This window comes from Entelurus aequoreus, linkage group LG22 (assembly GCF_033978785.1).
Source record: "Entelurus aequoreus isolate RoL-2023_Sb linkage group LG22, RoL_Eaeq_v1.1, whole genome shotgun sequence".
NCBI lineage: Eukaryota > Metazoa > Chordata > Actinopteri > Syngnathiformes > Syngnathidae > Entelurus > Entelurus aequoreus.
In genome coordinates, this window is record NC_084752.1 from 42,679,160 (window position 1) to 42,694,203 (window position 15,044).

The 15,044-nt window shown below is 42.4% G+C and overlaps 1 protein-coding gene across 1 annotated transcript; it reads left to right on the forward strand.

The window, feature by feature from the left end:
- Window positions 1-1,386: 1,386 nt before the first annotated feature.
- LOC133639483 (translation initiation factor IF-2, mitochondrial-like) lies at window positions 1,387-15,044 on the forward strand. Its single transcript, XM_062032799.1, has 15 exons — window positions 1,387-1,458; window positions 1,564-1,603; window positions 2,267-2,382; window positions 2,437-2,551; window positions 5,584-5,755; window positions 5,825-5,985; window positions 6,045-6,221; window positions 6,278-6,417; window positions 6,479-6,603; window positions 13,082-13,286; window positions 13,352-13,598; window positions 13,663-13,803; window positions 13,856-14,020; window positions 14,082-14,222; window positions 14,281-15,044. The coding sequence occupies exons 3-15, from the start codon at window positions 2,269-2,271 to the stop codon at window positions 14,448-14,450; spliced, it is 2,073 nt and encodes a 690-aa protein (XP_061888783.1). The 5' UTR covers window positions 1,387-1,458; window positions 1,564-1,603; window positions 2,267-2,268; the 3' UTR covers window positions 14,451-15,044.

Sequence of the window (15,044 nt, forward strand, 5' to 3'; positions counted from 1 at the left end):
GGAGAGCCCCGCCACCCGGCGGAGGAAACTCATTTCGGCCACTTGTACCCGTGATCTTGTCCTTTCGGTCATAACCCAAAGCTCATGACCATAGGTGAGGATGGGTACGTAGATCGACCGGTAAATTGAGAGCTTTGCCTTCCGGCTCAGCTCCTTCTTCACCACAACGGATCGATACAGCGTCCGCATTACTGAAGACGCCGCACCGATCCGCCTGTCGATCTCACGATCCACTCTTCCCTCACTCGTGAACAAGACTCCGACGTACTTGAACTCCTCCACTTGGGGCAGGGTCTCCTCCGCAACCCGGAGATGGCACTCCACCCTTTTCCGGGCGAGAACCATGGACTCGGACTTGGAGGTGCTGATTCTCATCCCAGTCGCTTCACACTCAGCTGCGAACCGATCCAGTGAGAGCTGAAGATCCTTGCCAGATGAAGCCATCAGGACCACATCATCTGCAAAAAGCAGAGACCTAATCCTGCAGCCACCAAACCAGATCCCCTCAACGCCTTGACTGCGCCTAGAAATTCTGTCCATAAAAGTTATGAACAGAATCGGTGAACAAGGGCAGCCTTGGCGGAGTCCAACCCTCACTGGAAACGTGTCCGACTTACTGCCGGCAATGTGGACCAAACTCTGGCACTGATCATACAGGGAGCGGACCGCCACAATCAGACAGTCTGATACCCCATACTCTCTGAGCACTCCCCACAGGACTTCCCGAGGGACACGGTCGAATGCCTTCTCCAAGTCCACAAAACACATGTAGACTGGTTGGGCAAACTCCCATGCACCCTCAAGGACCCTGCCGAGAGTATAGAGCTGGTCCACAGTTTCACGACCAGGACTAAAACCACACTGTTCCTCCTGAATCCGAGGTTCGACTATCCGGCGTAGCCTCCTCTCCAGCACACCCGAATAGACCTTACCGTGTTAGCCAACATTCAAGCTCCAACAAGTATAGGATAATGTGTCAACAAATGTTAACATGTTTAGCTAAGTGTACAGAAGTCATGAATCTAATAAAAACAAACAGCTAAATATGTAGCTTAATGTTAACATATTTAGCTAAGTGTACAGAAGTCATGAATGTAATGAAAACAAACAGCTAAATATGTAGCTGTTTTTTAACATATTTAGCTAAGTGTACAGAAGTCATGAATATAATTAAAACAAACAGCTAAATATGTAGCTGTTTGTTAACATATTTAGCTAAGTGTACAGAAGTCATGAATCTAATGAAAACAAACAGCTAAATATGTAGCTTAGAGTTAGCTTAATCGTCAGTGGAGACACCGGAAGCGGAAGTCATTATGAGCTGCAGTTGCACTCCACGCCGCTGGGGCGGTGACGTCACTAGTACGCTGCGGGTGGTGACGTCACTTGTACGCTGCCGCAAAGTGTCATGGCGGCGTGCATGTCCGCAAGACGACGGCAGATGAACTCTCCTTAAAAGTAGGAGTTATTTCTTCATTTTTAACATTTGTTTCTTCCGCCTGGTGTTTTGGTCACCTTGCAGCTAAAGAAGCCTTCTCATTTTTGTTTTTTTGACCAAATCAGACGTGGATTTTGTTTCGACGAAGGTGGAAGTTTCCAGAAGGTAACATTTCACTTCTTCAGCGAGCAACATACAAGTTAGTTATTAAAAGAGTTAGTTAATAAAAGAGTTAGGTAATAAAATATGTTATTTTGCTGACAGATATGATGATGATTTCTTCAGTGAGCAACATACAAGTTCAACAATGAAATAGTTAGTTAATAAAAGAGTTAGGTAATAAAAGATGTTATTTTGCTGACAGATATGATTTATTCAATGAGCAACATACAAGTTAGTTAATAAAAGAGTTAGTTAATAAAAGATGTTATTTTGCTGACAGATATGATGATTTCTTCAGTGAGCAACATACAAGTTAAACAATAAAATAGTTAGTTGATAAAAGAGTTAGGTAATACAATATGTTATTTTGCTGACAGATATGATGATTTCTTCAGTGAGCAATATAGAAGTTAAACAATAAAAGAGTTAAACAATAAAAGAGTTAGTTAATAAAAGATGTTATTTTACTGACAGATATGATAATTTCTTCAGTGAGCAACATACAAGTTAGTTAAGAGTTAGTTAATAAAATATGTTATTTTGCTGACAGATATGATGATGTTTTCTTCAGTGAGCAACATACAAGTTAGTTAATAAAAGACTTAGTTAATAAAATAGTTAGTTTATTAAAGAGTTAGGTAATAAAAGATGTTATTTTGCTGACAGATATGATGATGATTTCTTCGTTGGTGCGCCGAGTTGGCCGCCTCGTGCACCCAGCCCTACTTCCGGCTACAAGCCCCGCCCCCCTGTTCACCTGCAGGACGCTGGCCTCCAAGCAGGTGAGTTGTGAAGCTCGGGGCTGTCACGTGACCTCACCTTGTGGCCTGCTGCAGGTCAAAGGTGACAGGAAGGAGCAGAGGCCAAAGGTCAACAGGAACAAACAGGAAGTGGAAATCTGGCAGAGGATGACGGTGGAGGCGCTCGCTCGCGCCATGGACCGAGACTTTGGTGAGGACTTGTCTTCTTCTGTGGTACTCTTCTTCTCTTCTTCTGTGGTACTCTTCTACTCTTCTTCTGTGGTACTCTTCTTCTGTGGTATTCTTCTACTCTTCTTCTGTGGTACTCTTCTTCTGTGGTACTCTTCTTCTGTGGTATTCTTCTACTCTTTTTCTGTGGTACTGTTCTTCTGTGGTACTCTTCTTCTGTGGTACTCTTCTTCTGTAGTACTCTTCTTTTGTGGCACTCTTCTTCTGTGGCACTCTTCGTCCGTAGTCTCCCTCACTCTTCGTCCATAGTCTCCCTCCCGCACTCTTCGTCCATAGTCTCCCTCCCGCACTCTTCGTCCATAGTCTCCCTCCCGCACTCTTCGTCGCACTCTTCGTCCATAGTCTCCCTCCCGCACTCTTCGTCCATAGTCTCCCTCTCGCACTCTTCGTCCATAGTCTCCCTCCCGCACTCTTCGTCCATAGTCTCCCTCCCGCACTCTTCGTCGCACTCTTCGTCCATAGTCTCCCTCCCGCACTCTTCGTCCATAGTCTCCCTCTCGCACTCTTCGTCCATAATCTCCCTCCCGTACTCTTCGTCCATAGTCTCCCTCCCGCACTCTTCGCCCATAGTCTCCCTCCCGCACTCTTCGTCCATAGTCTCCCTCCCGCACTCTTCGCCCATAGTCTCCCTCCCGCACTCTTCGTCCATAGTCTCCCTCCCGCACTCTTCGTCCATAGTCTCCCTCCCGCACTCTTCGTCCATAGTCTCCCTCCCGCACTCTTCGCCCATAGTCTCCCTCCCGCACTCTTCGTCCATAGTCTCCCTCCCGCACTCTTCGTCCATAGTCTCCCTCCGGCACTCTTCGTCCATAGTCTCCCGCACTCTTTGCCCGTAGTCTCCCTCACTCTTCGTCCATAGTTAGTTAATAAAAGAGTTAGTTAATAAAAGAGTTAGGTAATAAAAGATGTTATTTTGCTGACAGATATGATGATGATTTCTTCGTTGGTGCGCCGAGTTGGCCGCCTTCTTCTGTGGTACTCTTCTACTCTTCTTCTGTGGTACTCTTCTTCTGTGGTACTCTTGTAGTCTTGTGTGGTACTTTTGTAGTCTTGTGTGGTACTCTTGTAGTCTTCTTCTGTGGTACTTTTGTAGTCTTGTGTGTTACTCTTGTAGTCTTGTGTGGTACTCTTGTAGTCTCCTTCTGTGGTACTCTTGTAGTCTTGTGTGGTACTTTTGTAGTCTCCTTCTGTGGTACTCTTGTAGTCTTGTGTGGTACTCTTGTAGTCTTGTGTGGTACTCTTGTAGTCTTCTTCTGTGGTACTTTTGTAGTCCTGTGTGTTACTCTTGTAGTCTTGTGTGGTACTCTTGTAGTCTCCTTCTGTGGTACTCTTGTAGTCTTGTGTGGTACTCTTGTAGTCTTGTGTGGTACTCTTGTAGTCTTCTTCTGTGCTACTTTTGTAGTCTTGTGTGTTACTCTTGTAGTCTTGTGTGGTACTCTTGTAGTCTTCTTCTGTGGTACTCTTGTAGTCTCCTTCTGTGGTACTCTTGTAGTCTTGTGTGGTACTCTTGTAGTCTTCTTCTGTGGTACTTTTGTAGTCTTGTGTGTTACTCTTGTAGTCTTTTGTGGTACACTTGTAGTCTACTGTGGTACTCTTGTAGTCTTCTTCTGTGGTACTCTTGTAGTCTTGTGTGGTCCTCTTGTAGTCTTGTGAGGTACTCTTGTAGTCTTCTTCTGTGGTACTTCTGTAGTCTTGTGTGTTACTCTTGTAGTCTTGTGTGTTACTCTTGTAGTCTTGTGTGGTACTCTTGTAGTCTCCTTCTGTGGTACTCTTGTAGTCTTGTGTGGTACTCTTCTACTCTTCTTCTGTGGTACTCTTCTACTCTTCTTCTGTGGTACCCTTCTACTCTTCTTCTGTGGTACTCTTGTAGTCTTGTGTGGTACTCTTGTAGTCTTGTGTGGTACTCTTGTAGTCTTCTTCTGTGGTACTTTTGTAGTCTTGTGTGGTACTCTTGTAGTCTTGTGTGGTACTCTTGTAGTCTTCTTCTGTGGTACTTTTGTAGTCTTGTGTGGTACTCTTGTAGTCTTGTGTGGTACTCTTCTACTCTTCTTCTGTGGTACTCTTGTAGTCTTCTTCTGTGGTACTCTTCAGTGTTTCCCACACATTCATTTATTAGTGGCGGCCCGCCACGAAAGAATTAAGGCCGCCACAAAAACTTTTTTTTTTAAATTTAATTTATTTTATTATTATTATTATTTTTTAAGCTTCTCAGGCAAATCATATAGTTGATGTAGATGCCCATATCGGCTGTTCAGATTTACTTTACAAAAGAGAAGTGTAGGATCAAGATTTTTGGAGCTCTTTGTTCAGTGGATCAGATGTTTGATGAAGCTTTGTGTCTATCTACCACCACTACTACTGTTTATTTGTTACTGACTGTGGCAGGACACCTCTGCCTCTGTTTCACTTTATGTTGCTGGTAAATAATATGGTTGTAGTAGTAGGCTAAAGTTAGATTATTTAGTATGCACTAATTAAAGGGGCAGAGCTTTAAGAGACATTTTAGCTTTTATATTTTTACAAGATATATTTTTTGTAAGAACCACAATTAATAAATATATTTCAGTGAATAACTTATTGTTCAAATCTGTCGGCTAATTTATGGATTTTTCCTCGCTAATGGCCATAATGTTTAGTTTTTAAAGAAATAGTTTTCATGTTACGCTAAAAAGGTGTGTGATTGTTTGTGCTATGGCGCCATCTTTAGGACGAGTTTGCTCACAGCAGGTGCTGCGGGTTCAATATGTTTTTCCTGTTTGGTGCCTTGAACCGGAAGTAGAACTGTCCATAGTGTTTCTGATCGAAAGGATTCTTCATCACTTTAAGCAACATTTGTAAGTTTTACAATGCAACTAAAACTATCAGTCGAAGTCCAAGACTAGATCTTAGCAGTCTAAGTCTAGGGTCTAGTCTTGGACTGTTCTGATCCAGATCAGTGCTTTCCACTTGTAGTAGTTTCAACAAGTCACAGACCAGGACTTTGGATGTGTGTAGATCACATTGTGGAGGCGCTGCTGAATACGTCGCTGGATGTGGACTGTCTGGAGCCAGACTCGGTTCTGGACGAGAGGTGGATCAAAGAGGTGGTGACGCGCTCAGGAATGAAGTTCCGATGGGCCAAACTGAGCGAGAGTCAAGAAAGAGAGGACAGAGACGCCGTGCCACGGTACCTGACAGTTTGATCAGGCTACGACATCATCAAACTGTTCTAACAGCTGACCTCTGACCCCCGCAGACCTCCGGCGGACCAGAGCAGAATGGTGCAGCGCCCCCCAGTGGTGACGATCATGGGTCACGTGGACCACGGCAAGACCACGCTGCTGGATAGTCTGAGGAAAAGCCAGATTGCCGCCAAGGAGGCCGGCGGCATCACGCAGCACATCGGAGCCTTCCGAGGTATCGGACTCAGAACCGCCCACACTGGTGGAGGCACCCACCTTGTTTTTGTCTTGCAGTGGAGTTGCCCACAGGTGAGAGCATCACCTTCCTGGACACGCCCGGCCATGCCGCCTTCTCCGCCATGAGGGCGCGTGGAGCCCACGCCACAGACATGGTCATCCTGGTGGTGGCGGCCGACGACGGCGTGATGAAACAGACGGTGGAATCCATCCAGCACGCCAAGCAAGCCGCAGGTAAGGTACGCACCACAGCTGCTGACTGGCGGCGTTAGCATCCTTGTGTGTTGCAGTTCCCATCATCGTGGCGGTCAACAAGTGCGACAAACCTCAGGCCGACCCTCAGAGGGTCAAACTGGAACTCCTGGCTCACGATGTGGTCTGCGAGGAATTGGGAGGAGACGTTCAGGCCATCCACGTCTCCGCCCTCAAGGTATGGACACCTGTAGCTCGTGCTGACGGTAGTCACCACCTCCCACTCTGCTCGTCGCCAGGGGGACAACCTGCAGGCTCTGGTGGAGGCCACGGTGGCCCTGGCAGAGGTGCTGGAGCTGAAGGCGGAGCCTGATGGCCCGGTGGAGGGCGTGGTCATCGAGAGTCGCACAGACAAAGGCAAAGGGTTAGTAGTGTAAGGACATAGAAACAAGATGGTGTCTCTTAAACAAGAGTTTGTGGTGCTGTTGCCTTGCCATCATGGATCCGTTATTTATTTATATATATGTATATGTGTGTATATACTGTATATATGCACCGCTGCTGCTCACTGCTCCCCTCACCTCCCAGGGGGTGAACAAGGGGATGGGTCAAATGCAGAGGACAAATTTCACCACACTTAGTGTGTGTGTGACAATATTGGTACTTTAACTTTAATATATTTGTCTGTGTATATATATATATATATATATATATATGTCTATATATTAGAGATGCGCGGATAGGCAATTATTTCATCCGCAACCGCATCACAAAAGTCGTCATCCACCCGCCATCCACCCGAACCAACATTGTATCAAAACCACACCCGCCCGCCACCGGCCCGTTGTTATATATCTAATATAGACGATGCAAGGCATTAGTGAGGTTAGAAAGCTTTTGCCTGTTAAAGAAAGGAGACTGAGCCAATGCAGCAGAGACATTCAATGCATGCCACGCATGAATATCTCTTGGCCACGCATTAGAGGCTAAGAGATATTAATGCCTGATAATATTATTTATCATTATTATAATATTATTGTCATTTCCATTAAGAAAGTGTTGACCATTGTTGCCAATGCCCTCAGATCAGCTCCTCACACTTTGTGTGCGCAGTTGCAGCAAGCAGAACGATGCTTTTAAGAAGTTAAAAAAATGTTTTAGAAAGACTAGGCCTATATTTTCGTTAGGTAAAAAAAATGTTCTGAATGTATTTCAATGACTATTAACTTGTTAGCGTTCTAATGCTCACATAGGGACGAGGGCGGGGTGCACGGTGAAACAGTGAACAATTTTGCGACAAAGATAAACCTTTATTGATTGATCTGCAGCCATGACAAAATATCAGACAATCTCCATTGTCAACGACAGGCAGGGAAATAAAGATAAAGACATAGCCTATGTTGTAGGTATAGGCTCATACAATTTTAAGTTGAAATAAAAAATTTTTAAAAAATGTGCCTCATAAGCCTTAGGCTGTCAATCACGCGCACAAACTTAAATTATACAATAACATATGTATGTCATCCCTATTTAAACAAAAATGAATTAAATACATAATAATAATACATTACCTGCAACTTATTGGCCAAGGCAAATAGCTGAAGGGGGGAAATCAAACCCATCAGACTGCACTTTATCATCAAACTTGAATTATAATGAAAATGATAATAAATAAATAAAATAAATGATTAAACTTAAGAGATGGTTTGATGCCAATAAATTATCATTAAATGTAGAAAAAACAAAGTTCATGATTTTTTGTAAGAGGAAAAGGGAGGAAACGATCAAATTGTCAATAAATGGAATAGATATTGAAAGGGTTTCTGAACTTAGATTTTTAGGAGTGATACTGGATGACGGTCTGACATGGAAATCTCATATTGCACATCTGCGGAAAAAGATGTCTAAGAGTATTTTTATATTAAATAAGGTAAAATATGTGTTAGATTATAGGGCAATGCGTATATTGTATTGTGCACTTATATTGCCATATATCAACTACTGTGTGGAAGTGTGGGGGAACACATATAAGAGTAACATAAAGGCATTGTATCAACTACAGAAAAGAGCTATAAGGATTATTCATAAAGTAGATTACTTAGAACACACTAACATATTATTCATTAATTCAGGTTTATTGAAATTACAGGAGCTAGTAAAGTTACAGACATTATGTGTCATGTTTAAGGCTAAAAGCAAAACATTACCAGCAAATTTACAAAAAATGTTTGTCATCACTTCTGAGAATGAAGAGCATAGAAGAAAAGGTCATTTCCAACATCAGTATTCAAGGACAACTTTAAAACAAATGTGTATATCAGTGGTGGGGGTTAAACTATGGAATTCTCTTTATAATGAGATAAAAGATTGTAAAAATATATTCAAATTGAAAAAAATATATAAAGACAGAACAATAAAATCATATGGACAGCCATAAGTGTTTACATTTTGCTTTATAATTATTAATTTACTTGTTTTTTGCCTGGTTTTGTATCTGTTTTGTATCATCCTGTGAGGTGTACCTGTATATTACTTCTTTTGTATTTTTGTTCGGTTTGTACTTCATGAAGTTTTGCACTTGTGTTTTTTTTGTTTTGTTTTGTTTTGTTTTGTTTTCGTTATATTTGGATGTAATTGTTGGTTCACATATCATTAAGTAAGACTATGTATTATGTGAAGGGGGCAGGAAAATATAAGATTTTTCTTCATCCTGCTCCTTCTCAGGCATTGGTGTGTAACGGTGTAACTGAATAATTGTGGTATAATTGTCTATCAAAGATGCACATCAATGAAGGAGATAAATAAAAATGATGATGATGATGATGATGATGAAAATAGACAAACAAAGCAGGCTAAATAGCCTTACATTGTAGCCAATCGGAGATGCGCTTCACTTGAAAGCGAGGCCAAATAATTAACACGCAGTAGTATATTCCGAATAGAAAAAAACACAATAAACAACGCAATTGCCTTAATTTCTTTGCATTGTAGTGCGCCCAAACAACACGTAACCATCACAATTATTCAGCTGACCGAACTCAATATAGGTTAGACATGGGCGTATTTGGTATAGCCTAGGTAACGTAGACTAATTCCTTTAACATATCCAACCGTATGTCTACTTACTTTTCTGGGGCCGTACTTATCAAGCTTCTCAGAATTACTCCTAAGAAGTCTGCTAAGAGTTGACTTAAGAGTAAATAAATTCTTGGCTGAAAGCTGCACTTAAAAGTTAGTTATCAAGCGTCTTACTCACACTTTCAGCGAAGTGTAGGACTGAATCTTAAGTGTCACACTCAGAGCTGAATTACGACATTACTATGTGCCGTAAACGCAATTTTAGGTGACGTCATTTCTGTGTCCATAGAAATAACCAATCACGGAAGGGAATCCGTTTTCTAAGAATAAAGAAATATCTTGGAAATATTTAAGTGGACAATGGGAGTGTATATTTTGACAATAAACAACAAAATAATACAAAACAAACTAGTCCCCGCCGGCACTCACGCTACCGCTCCCTCTCTTCTCTCGCCCACACACTCACTGACGTCACTCACCTCACGGCCACACACATACGCTACTGTCATAACATTTTCTTTCCAATTCATTAATTAGGTAACTAATTTGAAACTGGTGTGGGTGGCTCTATACAGGTAAAAGCCAGTAAATTAGAATATTTTGAAAAACTTGATTTATTTCAGTAATTGCATTCAAAAGGTGTAACTTGTACATTATATTTATTCATTGCACACAGACCGATGCATTCAAATGTTTATTTCATTTAATTTTGATGATTTGAAGTGGCAACAAATGAAAATCCAAAATTCCGTGTGTCACAAAATTAGAATATTACTTAAGGCTAATACAAAAAAGGGATTTTTAGAAATGTTGGCCAACTGAAAAGTATGAAAATGAAAAATATGAGCATGTACAATACTCAATACTTGGTTGGAGCTCCTTTTGCCTCAATTACTGCGTTAATGCGGCGTGGCATGGAGTCCATGAGTTTCTGGCACTGCTCAGGTGTTATGAGAGCCCAGGTTGCTCTGATAGTGGCCTTCAACTCTTCTGCGTTTTTGGGTCTGGCATTCTGCATCTTCCTTTTCACAATACCCCACAGATTTTCTATGGGGCTAAGGTCAGGGGAGTTGGCGGGCCAATTTAGAACAGAAATACCATGGTCCGTAAACCAGGCACGGGTAGATTTTGCGCTGTGTGCAGGCGCCAAGTCCCGTTGGAACTTGAAATCTCCATCTCCATAGAGCAGGTCAGCAGCAGGAAGCATGAAGTGCTCTAAAACTTGCTGGTAGACGGCTGCGTTGACCCTGGAAAAAAGAGCTGGACTGCTGCTGAGTGGTCCAAAGTCATGTTTTCTGACGAAAGCAAATTTTGCATTTCCTTTGGAAATTGAGGTCCCAGAGTCTGGAGGAAGACAGGAGAGGCACAGGATCCACGTTGCCTGAAGTTTAGTGTAAAGTTTCCACCATCAGTGATGGTTTGGGGTGCCATGTCATCTGCTGGTGTCGGTCCACTCTGTTTCCTGAGATCCAGGGTCAACGCAGCCGTCTACCAGCAAGTTTTAGAGCACTTCATGCTTCCTGCTGCTGACCTGCTCTATGGAGATGGAGATTTCAAGTTCCAACAGGACTTGGCGCCTGCACCCAGCGCAAAATATACCCGTTGGTCGCTACATCTGTAAGTGCAAGTTAAAACTCTCCTATGCAACGCAAAAACCATTTATCAACAACACCCAGAAACGGCGTCGGCTTTGCTGAGCCTGAGCTCATCTAAGATGGACTGATACAAAGTGGAAAAGTGTTCTGTGGTCTGACGAGTCCACATTTCAAATTGTTTTTGGAAACTGTGGACGTCGTGTCCTCCGGTCCAAAGAGGAAAAGAACCATCCGGATTGTTATAGGCGCAAAGTGTAAAAGCCAGCATGTGTGATGGTATGGGGGTGTATTAGTGGCCAAGACATGGGTAACTTACACATCTGTGAAGGCACCATTAATGCTGAAAGGTACATACAGCTTTTGGAGCAACATATGTTGCCATCCAAGCAACGTTACTATGGACGCCCCTGCTTATTTCAGCAAGACAATGCCAAGCCACGTGTTACATCAACGTGGCTTCATAGTAAAAGAGTGCGGGTACTAGACTGGCCTGCCTGTAGTCCAGACCTGTCTCCCATTGAAAATGTGTGGCGCATTATGAAGCCTAAAATAGCACAAGGGAGACCCCCGGACTGTTGAACAACTTAAGCTGTACATCAAGCAAGAATGGGAAAGAATTCCACCTGAGAAGCTTCAAAAATGTGTCTCCTCAGTTCCCAAACCTTTACTGAGTGTTGTTAAAAGGAAAGGCCATGTAACACAGTGGTGAACATGCCCTTTCCCAACTACTTTGGGACACACATACATATATATATATATGTATATATATATATATATGTATATATATATATATATATATATATATATACATATATATATATGTATATATATATATATATATATGTATATATATATATATATATATATATATATATATATATACGTATATATATATGTATATATATATATATATATATATACGTATATATATATGTATATATATATATATATATATATATATATATATGTATATATATATATATGTATATATATATATATGTATATATATATATATGTATATATATATATATATATGTATATATGTATATATGTATATATATATATATATATATATATATATATATATATATATATATATATATATATATATATATATATGTATATATATATATATATATATATATATATATATATATATATATATATATATATATATATATATATGTGTATATATATATGTGTATATATATATGTGTATATATATATGTGTATATATATATGTGTATATATATATATTATATATATATATATATATATATATATATATATATATATATATATATATATATATATATATATATATATATATATATTATATATATATATATGTATATATATATGTACACTACCGTTCAAAAGTTTGGGGTCACATTGAAATGTCCTTATTTTTGAAGGAAAAGCACTGTACTTTTCAATGAAGATAACTTTAAACTAGTCTTAACTTTAAAGAAATACACGCTATACATTGCTAATGTGGTAAATGACTATTCTAGCTGCAAATGTCTGGTTTTTGGTGCAATATCTACATAGGTGTATAGAGGCCCATTTCCAGCAACTATCACTCCAGTGTTCTAATGGTACAATGTGTTTGCTCATTGGCTCAGAAGGCTAATTGATGATTAGAAAACCCTTTTGCAGTCATGTTCACACATCTGAAAACAGTTTAGCTCGTTACAGAAGCTACAAAACTGACCTTCCTTTGAGCAGATTGAGTTTCTGGAGCATCACATTTGTGGGGTCAATTAAACGCTCAAAATGGCCAGAAAAAGAGAACTTTCATCTGAAACTCGACAGTCTATTCTTGTTCTTAGAAACGAAGGCTATTCCACAAAATTGTTTGGGTGACCCCAAACTTTTGAACGGTAGTGTATATGTGTAAATATATATATACTGTATATATACATATATATGTATATGTGTAAATATATATATATATATATAATATATATATATATATATATATACACATACACACACACACATTATATATATTGAAATATATAAATATATATAAATGTGTATATATATATATATATTTAAATATATATATATATATATATATATATACAATGTGTGTGTGTATGTATGTATGTATGTATGTATATATATATATATATATTAGTGTGTGTGTATATAGACGCCTGGGGATCCATTTAAACAAACAGGAAGTTGCTGAAATCCACTTCCTGCTTCATCTTGTTGCTGCAGTCCCGCCACGACTGCCATCGTCCAGCGGGGGGCGCTGAAGCGAGGCTCTATCCTGGTGGCAGGGAAGACTTGGGCAAAGGTGCGCTACCTGTTTGACGAGAAGGGCCGAGCGGTCAAAGAGGCGGGGCCAAGCATGGCGGTAGAGGTGATTGGCTGGAAGGAGCTTCCGTCTGCCGGCGATTCCATCTTGGAGGTGGAGTCTGAGGTCAGGAAGCCACGCCCCTCCTAGGTGGTGAGACCCAGGCGATGACGTGGTGCTTCTGTCTACAGCAGCGAGCCAGGGAGGTGGTGGACTGGAGGAACCAAGAGGCGGAGCTTCAGAGGATGAGGGCGGGGCAAAGCGCCATCCAGGTGAAACAGAAAGAACACCTGGATGAGTACAGGAAGCAGAGGGAGGGGCTGGCCCACCTCCACTGGCGCCAGAGGAGCGCCCTCAACTATCTAAACACCAAGGGCAAGCTGAGGCCCAGCGAGCAGACGTCCCACGCCGACCTCAGCCTGCCGCTCATCATCAAAGGTACCAGCCGCCGCCTTCACGCCATCTTTCTCCTTCACCTCCTCTTCCTGTTGCACGCCCACAGCTGATGTGGACGGCTCTTTGGAGGCCATCTTGAGTATTGTGGACACCTACGACGCTCAGGACCAGTGTGGACTGGCGGTGGTTCACTCTGGCATCGGCGACGTCTCCGAAAATGACCTCAACATGGCGGTGACTTTTGGAGGTAGGAGCTTGCGGTCCGCCACTTGACTCTGGGTGACGGCGCTCCTCCGCAGGCAGCGTGTACGGCTTCAACGTGGCGGCCGGCAAGTCTATCCAGCAGATGGCGGCCAGGCAGGGTGTCCCGCTGAGGCTCAACGCCGTCATCTACCAGCTGGTGGAGCAGCTGAAGGCGGAGCTTAACAGCAAGTTGCCGCCACTCCTACATCACAACACTGTGGGTGAGTCATCGCATCATTGCTCAGCGCTTCCTCGGCGTCGAACCCTTGCTCCGCCCACCAGGTGAGGCGGCGGTGCGGGCCGTGTTCCATGTGACGCTGGGCAAGAAGAAGATGGCGGTGGCGGGCTGTCGCGTTCACAAAGGTCAGCTCGATCGCAAGCTCCGCTTCCGTCTGCTTCGAGGCGGAGAGACGCTGTGGGAAGGTGAGTAGAGCGTCCTTCAAAATAAAAGCACAGTCAGTTGACAAGTGTTGCTGCGCAGGTTCTCTGGAGGCGTTGAAGCACCACAAAGACGAGGTGGGCGTGGTGAAGGTGGGAATGGAGTGCGGCCTGTCGCTGGACTCTGACGTGGCGTTCAACGTCGGCGATGTCATCCAATGTTTGGAGGAGCTGGACGTGCCGCAGGTCACCACCTGGGACCCCGGCTTTTGATCCATGCATCACTTCCTGTTTGACAACCTCCAGACCCAAACGCTTCCACTGTTGAATACACTCACCAGGAGGAGGAGTTCTTACCTGTGGTTGCCTCTTGGGGGGGGCGTGGCCTTCTGTGCGTCAGCATGCTCTTGGGTTCCAACAGCTTCCTCTGCAGACCAAAACCGCTTCTTGTTCAGAACTGGTTCCCAGTGTATCGGTTATTGTTCAGAACTGGTTCCCAGTGTATCGGTTATTGTTCAGAACTGGTTCCCAGTGTATCGGTTATTGTTCAGAACTGGTTCCCAGTGTATCCATTCTCTTTCACAACTGGTTCCCAGTACATCCATTCTTGTTCACAATGTTTTTTTTTCATCTGAAGGGGGGCCTGACAGAAAAAGTTCGAGAACCACTGCACTAGTGGTACGTACACTGTGGTTTGTGTACCACTAGTGGTACGTACACTGTGGTTTGTGTACCACTAGTGGTACGTACACTGTGGTTTGTGTACCACTAGTGGTACGTACACTGTGGTTTGTGTACCACTAGTGGGTTCCATCTTAAAACTCATTTGACCCCTTTTAGACCAGTTGATCTGCCGTCTTTCTTTTT